Genomic DNA, 15,880 nt, shown 5'->3' on the forward strand with positions numbered 1-15,880 from the left:
ACCACTTTGCAAAACTGATGGGGCGCAGGGGACAACTTCCAGGGGCCGGGCGGCGAGAGGTCGTGCGGGGCCGCCTGAGGCCCGCAGAGGGGGTGCCCGCTCTCGCGGGCCCCGGGCGCGCCCAGCCCCATCTCCGCGCGGGGCGCCCGGGGAGCGCCCCCCACCCGAGGCGCAGCCCCCGAGCACGCAGCCGCCGCGGTCCCCGGGGCCAGGCGCCCCGGCCAGGGCGCCGCGCGCCCCACGCGCCCCACTCGCACAGGTTGCCCGGCGCCGGCGGGGGCCGCCGGGGCTCCCCCTGGGCTCCCGCTGGGATTCCCCTGGACTCCCCACTAGACTCCTCTGGGCGCCCCCCGAGCGCTCCCTGGTCTCCCTCCGGCGCCCCCGATCTCCCTGAGCACCCCGGGCTCCCGCGGAGGGCCACCTGAGCGCCGCCGTACTCCGCGGGTCTCCCCTGGGCGCCCCCCGGGCAGCGGGCATCGGCCCCGCCGCCCCCGGCCCCCCCCCGGCCGCCCCCGGCCCGCCGCCCGCGCCCCCACCCCGGCGCCCCGCCGCCGCCCGGCGCCCCAGGCTTTTGTTTTGGCCGCGACGCGAGGAACGATCCCGGAGGAGGGGTGCGGGCGGCCGGGGGCTCCTCGGCAGCCGCGCGGGGGGCCGCCCCGCGCCCCCGGGCCCCCCTCCCCGCGCCCCGGGCGGGCCCCCGCCGGGCTCACCTCCGCCGCGGGCCGGGCTCCGGGCAGCAGCGCCGACGCGGGCGGCCGCGGGTCCCTCGGGTCCGCGGGGCGAGCAGGACCGCCGGCGCGCGCCTCCGAGACCGCGCGCCCCGCGAGCGCCCGGCGCGGCCCCGACAGCGCGCGCACGCACGGCGCAGGCGCCATCGCCGCACCCCCGCCCGCCGCCCCGGGGGACCCCGCGCTGCACCCCGCCCGCCCGCGCGCGGCGCCTCCCGCCGCGCCTGGCCGAGACCCGGGGACCCACGCCCGGCGCGCTGATGCCAAGACGCCCCCAAACCGCTCTGAAGACGAGTCCGCCGGCCCCGGGGCCTGGGTTTGGCGGGGCCTGGACGCGGGTCACCAGGCGCCCCGGTGCAGCCGCCCGGCGCGCGCTCGGGGCTGAAATGACAGCGCAGGAGGACACTGCCCGGGCCAGCGCTGCCCTCGGCCACGGCCCTCTGGGCAGGTGGGGCTGGTGCTCATGGCTGGCGTCTCTCCGGCTTTTGCGCCCTGGGAAATGTTGCCCCCCCCTTTTTCTACCTACACAATCTCTGGAACAGTTGGAACAGGTCTTAGAGATCATCTAAGGCCACGCTCTCCCTCGGGAGAAGAAAGTGTCCATCACGTCCCCACGCCGCGCGCGCGTGGTTACAGGACAGCGCCTCGGCCCTTCTGGACGACGCTGCTTCTCCTACCTTCCTTCTGCTCCGCCTCCTTCTCTTTTAAACTTAGGCTTCCCAGGTATCATTCTGTTCTGTGGCACAACGATGTGACTGTACTTAACACTTAAAAATGGTAAAGATGGTAAATTTTGTTATGTGTATTTTACCACGATTTTAAAACGCGCTCAATAAACCTTCAGCAAATACTGCGTGTTGCGTCTGGAGAGCCGCAGATACATTTTCATGTCAGAAGGTGAGCCATGGGGAAAAGCGTCATGAGATGTGAAGAGGCATTTTAAATTTTCTTCAATAACGACCTGTGCGGTAAGATTGTTTTTGTAAGTAACATTGACCCTCAGGATGACTCTCAGCAAACCTCCACGTCCTGGGCTGGACGGCTGCTGTGTGTGGGCCTCGGTGCACAGAAGTCGCTGTGTGCACAGAAGTTGCTTTGTGGATGTGTCCATCCCTTAAAAGTGGAACCTCTGGAGATGTGCCTCCAGGAGCATTTGTATGCACACCATCCTCAAAACTGTCAGACACAGGACATACAGCCCACGTGGGGAAGTGGGAACACCACAGAATTGATCCCCTGGGGGAGCCACATGAAATCCCAGAAATATCCAAGTGGGGCAGGAGCTAACCACAAGAGATGTAAATGACAACAGCTCTTTAAAACCACTGAGCCATAGTACATACGGTGAAGAGGACAAACATGTATGCAATATAGAATAAACATGTATGCAATATAGAATAAACATTAAAAATGTACCAGTAAGGGGCCTACCCAGTGGCGCAGTGGTTGAGCACTGGGTTGCGAAGCTGCTTGCAGCCTCTGAAGCGCCGGTTCGATCCCCGGCTGCCAGGCCAGGGTCCCACATGGCGCGCAGACCTCTCCTGCCACCTGCTGCTCCCCTCAGCAGTGTACTTCAGTCCTTCTGCCTGTTCTACTCCCCGCTCTGGCTCTGGTGGATTCTCTCGCCTCGCCCCCCCACCACGCTTCTGACTGTACCCAGTGCTTGTAGAAATAAATAAATAAATCTTAAAAAAAAATGTACCAGTAGGCTACACACCAAGTTCAGGACAACACCTCGAGGCGAGGTGTTGTCCTGAACTTGGTGTGTAGCTAGATTTGGGAAATGTGCAAGAGCTTCTACTGTTACCACACAACAAAGCAGGATGCTGATGCTCTTAAAATTCTCCGGGATACAATGGTGTTCCTTAAGCAATTCTCTAAACTTCTCCTTAGGTTTGGAAGTTTTCAGTTAAAAATAACGCTGAAGTCCTGTGGACACCAACTGGTGTGCCCACTAGGAATTACTTGCATGGTGGCGGGGAGAGAGGCGGTCAAGGGAAGGCCTAGAGGGTGCTGGCCCAGAGGACAGACACCAGGAACCTTATTTTCAAGGATGAGAATATTCACATCCCACAGGGATGGAGTGAGATGCTCTTTTACCAGGTTCTCTTTCATTCCGTGTTGCAACCACCAATAGAGTCTTTAATGAGCAGGAACTTCACAGAGCGCAGAGGCACCCCCACCCCTTGTTAAAACTGGTCTCTTTCTGGATGAACCCGTTTTGAAAGCACAAATGTTAGCTGGTCATGCCCGCTAATTTACTATTACATCTAGCAGCTCCCCGAGGTGCCACCCCCGCCCCTGTGTTGATTCATTTACCTACAACCTGATCGTCTGGGAAAACACTAGGTTGGCTCTGACAACCTCGGTTCCAATTTCAGCTTAGCCAGGCCGACAGCCCTTTGTTAACACAAAGAAAGCAACAATCTCCACTAACTTCACTTTTCTTTCTAGACTGGAGACACACAAATGCTGCCTATTTCAAAAAGTCTGCAGACACAGGGCTTCCCTTTGTTGGATGGAGGGATACTCCTACCTATTTTAAGAAACACAGGGGGCAGCCTGGGTTGTTTGTTATTTGTTGATGGTGTCGCCCAAAAGAACTGCTTTGCCTTTACCAAGGAAGCTGCATTCTGGAATTTCGAATTGTTTGGTCCTCTCCAGCACGGGTTTGGAGTCTATCACGCAGTGGCGCAGAGGGCCCTCCATTCAAACTCCATCCTATTTCCCCCTCTTTTTTATCAAACTTCGTTTTTATCCTCGGATTCTCACTCCGACCCTTGCTACCTCGGGGACCACCAGAGAGGGGACAGTACAGGTCTAAATTAATTAAATCAGGCCGGACTGTAAAGTCTCCCCAAGCTGGAGTTCTTCTTATTAATGCATGCCACCTGCTGGCTCGCGGCTGTACCTGTCAGTCAGCCCGAAAGCCTGGATCCATAAATTAAAATCCACGTTGAGGCATTTGTGAGCTTGTGTGTTGGGCAATTTCCCCTGTCCTCCCACTTCCTGCCCAGGTGCCTTCTCTCTCCCACCTGGGCGTCCATCCCTTCCCTCCGGGCCTTTTACCTGTCGGCCACTCTTAAAACCTGGAAAAGTGGAGCTGGCACTTCGGAGCCCCGGAGTGACCAGCGCGCGGAGCTCGGGCCTGCTCGTAGCTGAGGCTGAGCTGAAACACGGAGGTGTCTGCATGGGAGGGTTCGTGCTGCTCGCTGTGGGGTGGACGCCCTTCACCCCAGCCTTGTGTTGGGGTGCTGCGGCCCTCCCACCGCCTGGGCGCGCACACCGCTTAGATCTCTCCGTGTGCCCAATTTTGGAGCCAGCCCTCCTGGCTCTGTCCTGGCCAATCAAGAGACCACACATTGTTGCCTGAGAGACCCCGGATGCCAGGGGGAGGATTTATACGTGATGATTGGGCCTCTGCGCTCGGGGTGGGGGCTGGACCGAGTCAGAGAAAGAGCATCTATGGCAACACCGGCGCGCGAGGCTGGAGCAGAGGGACAGGACGAGCAGAAAGAGGTGAGGGCAGTGGGAGGGCATGAGGACCAGGGCAGTCCTTTTTGGACAGCTCCCCCACAGGGTTTCTTGGGCTGCTCACCAGCCGTCAGTGCTTTGGGGGTGACCTTTTGCTCTCCCCTTCCAGATGCAGTTGAAGCCCCTGAAGCTTCATGTTTATGGCATTCCCAGCCAACACTTCATTGTCTGAGCAGGCCAGGGCTCTTCGCTTTGTATTACGGTGTTTGCTTTCTTTCCAACTAGCTGGGTACAAGACGAATTCGTGTGTAAATCTAACCATATTCAATTTCCTGATCATTTCTGATAACAGCTGAGGTGGTGTTGTCTGAGGACGCTGCAGTGACCCATGGGTGAGTTGTGTGTTATCAGAGAAGCAAAATCCTATTCTCCTCTGTAAACGTCCAGTAAAAGTTCCATAAGCCTGAGTATGATCCCAGTGCCCCATCCATAGTGTTCTGAGTTTCACGCTACGTTTCTGCATTTTAAATTTTAACCCCCCCACCCCGTTGTATTCATTCATTCACTCAGTTGATATAATATTTATTGAGTGTCTATTATGTACCACTGAGATGGAGGACTGGCAGCAGACTCAGACTCAGAAAAACATCTCGGCAAAGAAGCTACAGCATCGTGTACCTTGTTTATTAAGTGATGGGAAGTTCTGCGTGTCTGGGCAGAGAGTGGAAGAAAAGAGGAGGGGCTGCAAGGGTGGGTGGAGGTAAATTCATGTGAACCTCGACTTGCAGGAAGGAGGTTGGATTCTGTAGCCATTAGGGAGTTTCTGAAGATTTTTGAACTGAAAGGGACACTATTAACTGTTCCTTTAAAAATACTCCCCAAGTAGGGGGATGGGGGGCGGGGAGGGGAGGGATTGGGGTCAAAATAAGGGGGCTGCAATTGTATGGGGAATATAAAAATAAAATTTATTTTTTAAAAAGACTAAAAATAAAATAAAATAAAATAAAAATACTCCCCAAGTAGATGGGTGGCTACCTGGGGTTGGGTGTGGGTGGAAGGGGAGATAGTAGTCAAGGGTTATGTACCAACTTTCATTTGCCAGATGACTACATTCTGGAGAACTAATGTTCAGCATGGGATGTGGACTTCATAATAATGTGTTACATACTTGAAATTTGCAAAAAGAGTGGATCTCAAGTGTTCTCTCCGGACACACCAAAAAAATGGCAACTATGGGAGATGATGACTGTATTAAATAGTTGAATTATGGTAATAATTTCACAATGTATACATACATCAAAACCATGTACTATTTTGATTTGTCAACAAAAAAATCCCTCTCGCAACAAAAAATAGTAAACAGTAGATTTAAGCTCCACAAAAGCAGAGTCTCCTGCTTTGTACCTTGGATGCGGGCCCTGTGGGTCCTTGGTAACCTGAGTCATGGGCACAGTGTGAAGAATGGCTTGAGGGTAGGCTTGGAGGTTTGAGGGTCCCTGGAACTTTACCAGAGACCCCATCCTTACTATTGCACACGGAACTGGAGCCATGCATTGAGGACGAGGACCCCAGAGACTTTTATCCCAAAAAACGTTAACAATGAGCATTCAAAGACAGCCATTCAGGGGACACCAGAAAGCGCAGGCAAGTCTCTGTGGAAGGAGGGAGACCATGTGCTCTGCCTTGTTGGTGGAGCGAGGACAATTGTTTTCTCTGCGTGTTAGGTAGGAGTGACAGGCCTGTCTTTGTACCAGCTGCGAGTGGTCTGCACCACGAGCGTGAGTGCGCCCGCCGACGCCCGTTGACGCCCGCTGCCCATCTTCCGGAATGGAGGAGCGAGGGGAATTGCGCGGGGATGATGACAAAAGACAGGGCAGGGCGCCATCGCATGCTTGGCAGGACTGTGCTACCAAGAGGGCTGTTCTCCAGGCTGGCATCATCTCCCGAAAGCCAAACTTTCCTCAAGGTGATTTGGAAAAAGCCTAATTCAAATAATGTCTAGCTCAGAGGAGCCAGGAGAAAGGAAACCATCAGGGCAGGCCTTGGGGAGTCCCCTCGAAAAGCTGCGTTGTCCTAATTCAGAAATTTTGCCTAGAATCAGATTGTTTCCTGTGCAAAGTGGGGTGGGGAAGAGCTTTTCAGCTTACAGCAGGAATTTTTAACCTGGAGTATGCAAAATTTTATGTGTATGTGCATTTTTCTAGGGAGAAGATGCATAGCTTTCATTGTCTTTGCAAGGAGCTTTGTGACCCTAAAAAAGAGAAAAGATTAAAATCAACTGGTTGAGAGAAGAAAGGTCAACTGTAAACAAACAATAAAAAAAAGAGAAATATCTACTTTTAAGCTGCGCTGGTCTAGACTCAAGTGACCCTGCTTTGAATTTCTAATTTGCCTGCGCACATTTGTTATAGCTGCCGGTTCATCATACTGCACTGAAATCGCCTCTTTCCTTAAAAAAAAGTTTTTGCTGAAGTCACATTGCATGATAACATTATATATGAGCTTTAATAGAGCATTTACAGAAAGTGCCTGGCGTATAAAATTTCTTGCAAACTACTGCCTCCCCCACCCACAACCTCTCCCAAAAGATTCCACCATATTCATATTTGTCATATTCTGAAGCCTGTATCATTCATTTCTTCTGATCGGTAGTTTCTCTTTTAGAAGAATATCCAGTTATTTCGCAATGGCATTTGCACCTCCAAAAAGCATAGATGGCCCCAAAATGCAGACGAAGATGAGTACCTGGACACCCCTCAACCATCAGCTTTTGAATGACCAGGTAAGTGACCAGAGCTATTTTATTTTATTTTTTTAATTATTTTAAAGATTAATTTTGTTTATTTGTGCATGAAAGAGCTGGGGTGTAGGCCAGAAGTTCGCATAAGCGAGGAACTTAGCCTGCTGCTTGCAGCATGGAGACACTGCTGTTTACAGTAAAAACCGAGATTCCGGGCCTCCGTGGTGGTGCAAGGGGTTAAGATGCAACACTGTGAGGCTGTCCACAGCCACTACACCAAGAGTTTGATCTCCAGCCAGGGAGCTACCCACAGGGCACAGTAGACCTCTCCTGTCTCCCCGCTGCTCCCCTCAGCAGTGTATTTCAGTCAGTCTGTCTGTTCTGCTCCCCACTCTGTCTCTGGTGAATCCTCTCACCAGCCCCACCTCTGGCCTACTGTACCCCAGTTCTTGTATGCATAAATAAATACATCTTTTAAAAAAATCACACGAGATTCCTGGGTCAGAGACAAAGCCCTGTGTTACTCGCGTGCAGCAGCTGCAGGGGCTTCTGGTTTGGTGGGTTCTCCTGGCCTGTCTCCTCCCGCAGGAGGGGTGCCCAGATAAACAGACCACACAGAGAGGGTTCGCCTCACATCCGAGGAGGCACGAACCCGCAGCCCTACTGCCTCTACAGTCAGCGTCAACAAGCCAGCTCCGGGCCCAAAGCCGGGCTGACCTCGCCCCTCATGGTGCTTTGCTGCAAATGCAGCCCAAGCAAGAGCAGGGAGAGCCTTGAAGCCACAGCCTCGGTGTTCTGAGACATTTAGGTGTGTGAGAGGCCCAGGGAGGAGCGGCCACCAGCCCTCCGTCACCACCGCGCCCAGTCTGCTTCCCAGTTCTCTCAGCCTACCTCGACCTTGTCCCCAGACCCCTTCCCGCTCACCTGTCTGCCTCCCAGGGTCTCCCCTCTCCACCCTGTGCCTGAGGATGCGCTGCAGTAACCCTAGCTGGCTTCCCCACCCCATCCCTACCCATCTGTCCTCTATTCTGGTTCCAGAATGATCTTTTCAAAATAAAAATGCAATCCTATTAACAGAAAAGTGAGTGTTTCACTTATAGGTGGAATAGAGGGAAGCCGAACAAAGGGTCAGGAAAAAGACAAAACTCTCAGGAAAACCGTTGCTCTGGGGCACACAGCAGTGGAGGGGGAGGCAGGGGGGTCGAAACAGGGACGGGAAGAGCACAAGGGACTGTGGTGATGGTCATGGGGGCTGTGGTGGTGGGGGAACGGTGGGGACAACACCTAAGCAGAGAAATCAAATAGTGTGCAAAAATGAACAGTGATGTAAGGAAATAAAAATAAACAACCAATCAAGCAATAAAATAAAATTGGTTATGGACTTCACACCAAAGGGTGAATTCCAAACCCCCATGCACAGCATCTAAGACCTTCTGTGAGCTGACCGCTCTGGTTCCAACCCCCGCCCCTGCTTTCTTTCACCCTGTGTCCAGGGGGAGCCATGCAGCCCCCAGCTGAGCCATTCCCCGGCTCATGGCTTTGCAGCTTCTCCCAGTGCCTCCTGCAAGAGTCTCTGAGAAACACCCCACCGCTTCCTTTTCTTTGCTCTCGGGGCCTTCTGCCCACTTTCCCACAACTCAGAGTGTCGGAAGCTGAGATTCTGCCCTTTCACTCTGCATCCCCAGGGCCTGACATGGCTCCTGAAGTGGGAGAAATGGACCCAGAATTCCGCTCTGCCCCTGGGCCTCCCCCACCGACCTTGTCCTTTCAGCCTCCTGCTGCTGCCTGATTTGACCCTTTACCTCTCTAACTGGAGCCCAGGGGCTGACACCCTGGCAAGCCCGGAGCACCCATCCCGTCCCTCCTGCTCCCGGATCGCTGCTCCTCTGGTGTGAAACCTGGAGCGCCCTGGGGGGAGACAGAGGACAGCGGAGCAGGCAGAACAGAGAGACCGGTAGGGAGGAGGCTGGGAGGGAAAGAGGCAAAGGCAGTGAAGGAAGAAGAGAGGCAGGAAAGAAAGGAGGGGCCCGGAAGGATAAAGGAAGGGCCGAGAGGAGAGGCCGCCCTGCCCTGCCCTGACCCAGCCTGGACGCAGCGCCTAAGGCCAGCCTTCCTGTGCTGCAGCAACTCCTCACGCGCACCTGTTGGCGCCAACAGTTTATGTAACAGCTTCTCTGCTTTATCTCCCACCCCCCCCCCCCAAACTTCGGTGTTTGGTTTTGAAATCTGTTTTCCTCTAAAATTGTGAAGGTTTTATACACGTGTGAGAAAGTGACTTGAATCGAAATGCATATTCATTGGATGCCATGGTTTTCAGGAATTTTCTTTGAAAATTCGAGTCTTAGTTAATTTAGCAGCTATGGAGAAAACTGGGTCTTAGTAGCCACGAGTTGCCCTTGTGGCTTGGGCGACGGGAGAAGCAGACTCTGAGATGAGCTTGCAGATGCTGTTGGGGGCTAGGGCGGGAGGGGTGCAAGGGGAGGTACTCTCAGATGAGCCCCCCGGAAAGGACAGGCCTGAGGCAGAGGGGGCGACTGACTGTGTGACGGTCTCCATAAGGCCTGCACCAACCCCCAGGGCACCCTAAAAATCCTTCAGAGTCTTACATTGCATCACAGGGGCCTGGCCCTGGATTGTCCACAGTGACCATTTAGCGGCTGGGGCCGTGCATGGTTCTGTGTGTCATGGCTGCCAACCAGCAGCACTGCCACCGACAGGGGGGATAAACCCTTCCATCCTGGAGGGAGATCTGGGCTCTGCATCACAGCAAGGGTGACATGGCTGATCTATTGAATGGCTTTTGGTAAAAGTTAGTGATAGGGCCTCCCTAGCACTAGGGATTAAGTCTTAGTGCTACCACCACGATGGCCCACCACAGCGGCTTGAGTTCAAATCCTAGCCAGCGACCTGACCCACGGGGTGCAGCAGACCTCTCCTGTCTCCCCGCTGCTCCCCTCAGCAATGGATTTCAGTAGATCCACATGTTCTGCTCCCCACTCTGTCTCTGGTAGATCCTCTCACCCCCACACCTCTGGCCTAGACCTCAGTTCTTCTATGCAAAATGAATAAAAATCTTATAGTAAAGGAATACTTCTTTAAAAAAATTTTGTGATAATTTCTGGAGATGATATTTACGTTGTTATTCTGAATTCCCATTTTGGTTTCCCAAATAGTTTTTTGGTTTAATTAGCTTCTGGTTTGGAGTAAATGATTTTTAAAAATCTTCACATGTGTGTTTACACATTTGTGTGTATATAGACATACATAGACACACACATAGAATTTGTATATGCAAACAGATTAATTGTGGTTTCCTGGAGGAGTTAGATGGCAGTGGGGGTTTTGGGGGGGTGGATCTGGTAGAAGAGAGGGCTTTTTTTTCCCTTAACGTTATACAGTGCAATAAAATTTCACATTTTAAAACCATTTCTAAAGTGACTGTTGATAGAAGTAAACAAAGACCAATAATTCTGGGAGTTGAAAATGTTCATTCCCCGTCTGCTGTGCTAGTAATTCCCTGCTTGAGTAAGTACCTCACCTCTGCCTTGTCCTCCTCTGTAAAATGAGCGAGGTCGGCTCAGACGACCTCCATGTTCCCTCCCAGATCTAACATTTTTGACTGTCAGAGATTGAAAATGAACAGCCAGGATGCCAACCGCTGGCCTTAGGTGTCCGCACGTACAGTAACTTCAGGGGGGTTTCTGCACTGGACAGACGTTTGTCCCCAGTGATCAGTGTCATTTTGGTCCTACTTTTTTGGCTTTGTTTGAAATACGCTTTTCTTCTATTTTGTAGTAAAATGTGAAATCTGGAACTATTTTAGACTAAAATAGGAATCAGGATTTTAACTTCACAGGAGGCAAATTGAATTCAAATTCAAAGGCCTAAGAAAATAACATCACCTGAGCACAGGCATAGGTAACAGCTTCTCAAGTCACTCAGACATGTTGAATTTTGAGAGGAGGAATATTTTAAAAGAATGTGTTTCTTTGCCATCTTGTGTTTTAATTGCAAGTAACCCACATCTCTTTTCGAATATGGTTTATGCTAAAAGGATGTTCTGAAGAAAAGCACCTACTTGCTATCAATCAGTCATAACGAAGGGGCCCCTCAATGTCTTGCTCCTACATGTGATGATGTCACATGGCGAGATATGTAACCGCAGTGTCACCAGACTAAAATAACCACCGGAGGATTTTGACTTAACAGCAGGCTCCAAGTAAACTGTGATGTAAACAGACTGCAGCATTCTGCAAGGAAAGAAGATCCATTTTAATATTTCCATTCCAAATCCATACTGTCTCCCAGCGTCTTAGGATGATGAACCTGATTGCACATCCTTAGGATGAAACCTTGCTCCAAACCAGGGACTGAGGACCTGCCAATTAAATAACGTGTCCCAAATTCCTTTCCTTCTCAGGAGACGTGTGGGAGCCAGGTCTGAGATTGCTGGGGTTCCTCCTCCTCACTCCCTCAGCTTCCACTTGGGCCTGGATGCCTTTTGGTAAAGAGCAGGATGTGTGTGGACATCCAGCTTTGGGTGTTGGCTCTGGAGAGACTATTGTTTTAGCCCAAAAAACGCCACACCCCCTCCCACTCCACTCCCACCTGCTACCGTGTTGCTGACTCTCTTCTCTTTAGGTCAGGATCCCTTGGTTTCCTGTGCCCCCACTTTCCTTGGTCACTGTGATGGTCACCCCAGCCTCCTCTGAAAAGGAGATGGTGGTCGAGGAACCTAATCTTTTCTTGCTTCCATAAGGCCAAAGCATGAGCCACAGTTCACGGAGGCTGTGCCTAGAAACCAGGCGGGGGGACACCAGGGTTCTAGGGAAGACACAAGGACAGAGCAGAGCTGAATAGTCTCGAACCAGTGACTGGTTGATTAGGTGCTTTTCTCTTTTGTTTCTTAAAAATATACCATTTACTTATTTTAACTTGGGGTTACATTTTTGCTCCTCCAAGGTGCACATGCTCCACTCAGCCTCCATGAAACCGCCATGACGACGCTGTCCCCACAGGTCCCTCTGGTCACCATGAAATTCTTTCGCTAAGTCCCAGATTTATTCCTGCTGGCTTTTGCCTGAGTATGGTTTTTTTTGAACAAGTGATTAAAAAAAAAAACACTCTAGTTATGACCCCTTTGGGCCTCTGCTTGCCTGCTCTAAAGTAGTGGAACTGAACAAAAAGATCTTTAGTTTTCCTTTTAGCTGGAAAGTCCTGTGACCCGGAGCTGTTGAGGTTGTGTCTGCAGGTGTTGGTTGGGGACGCGCCATGGGCCCCGGGAGTGGGGAAAGAAAGTGGCTGTCATCAAATTAACAGAAACACCTAGAGACACTCACCAGCCTGGCGAGTCCACCAGAGCCTGGGCGAGGACTGGAGGAGCAGTTGGAGGAGCAGAGCAGGGGCGGAAGCTGCGGGATGCAGGCAGAGAGAGAGGGATAGGAGTCGCTGAGAGCAAGAGTGCAGGAAATAGTCGGGTCTTGATTTGTGAATCTTCTTCTGTACCCTGTAGTCTGTCTTTTCTTTAGACTCTTGTCTGTTTTCATCCAGGCACTCTGAGTTTATCTGTTGCATTATTTGAGGGCCCTCCTCTCCCAGGGAGCAATTAATTAAGGAGACGAGAGGAATATTTTCTTCTTTTCTAATGTGCAAAGAGGCTGGTTAGGAGCAAAGCTGCTGTTCCTCTGGCCTTGAGGTTGTTGTTGAACCAATTCTTCCCGTCTGGTCTCCTTGGTGTATTCCCTTTGACACTAGAATTTGAGGCTCTAAAAAGAGGAAGGAAAGCATTATCTGTGGGAATCAGCTGCACCTCCTCCCCCACAGAGAGGGAAGAAAGGCCTGGAGCCGCTTCTTGCCTTGCTTCTGCCTCGCTGGAGGATGCAGCCAGGATGCCGGGACAGCGCGGCTCCTGAGAGCGACAGCCGGCGCGTGGGAGCGAGAGACACTCGCGTCTGTTTGTGACTGGCTTCGCCTCCTCTCTCCAGAGCGCCCTCCTCTGCCAGGCTTTCCCTTTCTCCCGCCTTCAAAGGCACGTGTGATGGATGCTCAGCAATCCCCTGTGCACCGGCTGGGAACACACACCGAGGGGCTCCGTTTCCACACTGCGTCCTGCCACCGCGCCCAGCGCTCTCCACGGCGGGTGTGGACAAGGAGGGGACTGGGTTTCTGTCCTGGATAGTGTGTAACAGCAAACCGCTGCTGGTCACCCCGGAGGCGCAAGCCTGGAGGTGCACATGTGCCAAACTCTGCTCCTCCGAACACCCGAGGACGGGCGCCCACGGCGTGTGTGGGCCTGGGAGACAAACACAGCTGCCCGCGGGAGTCACAAGGCCTCAGGCTGGATGCTGAAATACTGGGGTTGGGGAGAGGATCTCCATCTTTCTATTTTTCTAGGTCAGTTTTTAAATCTCTTTTCAAGGGCCACCGTAGCACAGGCTCGATCCCCAGCCAGGGAGCTACCCACATGGCGCAGCAGACTCTCCTGTCTCGCCCACTGCTCCCCTCAGCAGTGTACTTCAGTCAGTCTGCCTGTTCTGCTCCCCACTCTGTCTCTGGTGAATCCTCTCACCCCTGCTGCACCTCTGGCATGCACCCCAGCTCTTGTACGCATAAATAAATGAATCTTAAAAAAAAATAAATCTCTTTTCAATGTCTGAAAATGACTTCACTTACAATTCCATGATTTTCTTATTTCTTGCCTTTAAAAAAAAAATATTCCTTCTGGATGAGTTCATTCACATGGAGAAACAGAAAAAAAAAAAAGAAACCTTGTCTAAGTTAAACATCAGGAATGAACTGTCTTTTTCCACTCGGTTGATAAAGACTGTCGATATTTACGGATTGATATTTTAATAATGTCTTTCTGTGGTGGGTCTTTGCAACCATGAACTATGAACTCTTCTCTTTTATTTGTTGTAGGTATTTGAAGAAAGAAGAGCTCTGCTTGGAAAATGGGTAACCATTTAAAGTTTACATGCTCCTCTGTTATGTTATCACAGAGCCCAGAGAGGTCAGGGGCTGCTCCTTCCCGAGGGGCTGGGCTGGTGCTTTCTCTGCGCGTCTGTCCTTTTCTCTGCGCGTCTGTCCTTTTCTCTGCGCCTGCCCGTTATCGTCACACGCATACTTTAGTAAGTGGGGTTGGTTAAGTGACTACTGGAAGGTAGAAAAAGGGAATGCCAAGGTGGCACAGAGCTGCAGGAAGTAGCTCCTGCCAGACCTACCCACACCTCACCGCTCAGGAAGGATGGGGAGCTGGGAGCCCCGAGGAATAACACGGAGGGCACCACTGCCTGCTGATTCTGATGCAGCCGAGTGAGTGCTCTGGCTCCGGGAGTAGGAAGAATCTGGCTCACCTGCTGCTGAAGAGCCAGGACATCCCAAGCGGCCCAGTCTGGCAAGGAGATAGAAGCAGGAGCGAGACTAGTCTCCCTCCCTGCCTCTCTAGTGCGCCCGCCCACGGGCAGCCTGTAGCAGGGAGCCAGCTGTCAAAGAAGAAATGTGGTATGTGGGGCCCCAGCCTCCTACACCCACACAGCAGAGTACAGAAAGGTGGGTTTGAGTGATAGCAGCTTGGTGACCAGGATGCTACTTAGCATCCATACCCACCATGCTACATAGAATCCCAGAGGAAGCCACCAACAAACTCAGGCTTTTACCTAAAGAGCTAGAACTGTCCTTCCTACAAAAGCAGACTTTCTCATGTGTTCCTCAGAAGAGACACAGCATCCCAGTGGTCATTGGCCGTCCCTGGGTCATGACCTGCATATCCTCTGGGCAATTTTTACTCCTGGTTAAATTCCCCTATGGTCTCACCTGTCTCTCCTGCCCAAGAGAACTGAAAAGATACGGTCGTGCAGAACTTGCACATGAATGTTCATAGCATGTATGTCAACTGATGAACGAATAAACAAAATGGGTGTGTGTTCATACCAGGGAATATTATGCAGCCTCAAAAAGGAAGGAAATTTTGATACATGTTTTAGGCGTCGTTGAACTTTGAAGACACAATGCTAAGTGAAATAAGTAACATTTATTATATATTATATGTCACTATATTGTATAATTCCACTGTAGATTTTCACAATTCATTTGGGTCAAGAAAACCTTATAATGAAGCACTATAAAATAATTATAACATGTAATTGTATTATAATGTGATGTAGCTGAACCTATCCTATAAAATAAGAACTAAGTGTGAAGTGAGATCCAATCTGTGATACCTTGACAGAAGAATCACATTCCCCTCCTCTCACACACTGGACCCCCGGCTACTGTGAAGTGGATATTTTTACTTGAGGGGTGATACAGGAGATGTGGGAGATTATCAAATTCTTGCACAGTTAACTCCTCCACGGATTATTTACTTTTTGGATTATTCCTAGCACCTTTTCCATTCCAAAGGGATTTCCCCCAGCTGTGAAGCTTTCCTCTGAATCATCTACCCACCTTCCTTTAGTAGGAGGTCAAGGAATGCAAATTCATTTCTATTAACCCTGAACAAACACAATTAGAAAGGAAAATCCCCGGAGGCCAACAACACCTACCAAAGCCAAATATAAATTGCCTTTGACCATTGTAATGGGGAAACAAATGCGAAGCCCATGTAATTATCTTTTCATCTCTGGAGGAAAATGTTTTACTATTTGCTTTTATAGATTTCTTCAGCATTTAATAATCCTAATGTTCCTTTATTTGCATTTTAAATCACTCCGTCTTCAATCTTGAGACCATTCTCTTCCTGTGGGCATCAATGAAAATAGATGCGCTAACCCCAGTCATTCTAAATGCACTTCTCATCCCTGTCGATGAACGACCATGATTATTTTATACTGTTTAATGTAATCGTTCGCATATATGTTCTTCTTACATTGATTTATCCCGCATACTTGTTATTTTTCACATCACTGTGATATTTTATAAGAGCTGCCACGTCTCCATG

At 51.1% G+C, this 15,880-nt stretch overlaps 1 protein-coding gene across 1 annotated transcript in view; it reads left to right on the top strand.

The window, feature by feature from the left end:
- Positions 1-6,888: 6,888 nt before the first annotated feature.
- The window catches only part of FBXO16 (F-box protein 16), a gene marked incomplete at its 5' end in the record, with an annotated part of 24,903 nt that continues 15,911 nt past the window's right edge, over positions 6,889-15,880 (top strand). The window contains 2 exons of the mRNA XM_084232129.1: positions 6,889-6,984; positions 13,861-13,896. Coding sequence (XP_084088255.1) covers positions 6,889-6,984; positions 13,861-13,896 — 132 coding nt within the window. The remainder of the gene's footprint in view (positions 6,985-13,860; positions 13,897-15,880) is intronic.

Source organism: Talpa europaea (assembly GCF_964194135.1).
Source record: "Talpa europaea genome assembly, chromosome: 4".
Classification (NCBI taxonomy): domain Eukaryota; kingdom Metazoa; phylum Chordata; class Mammalia; order Eulipotyphla; family Talpidae; genus Talpa; species Talpa europaea.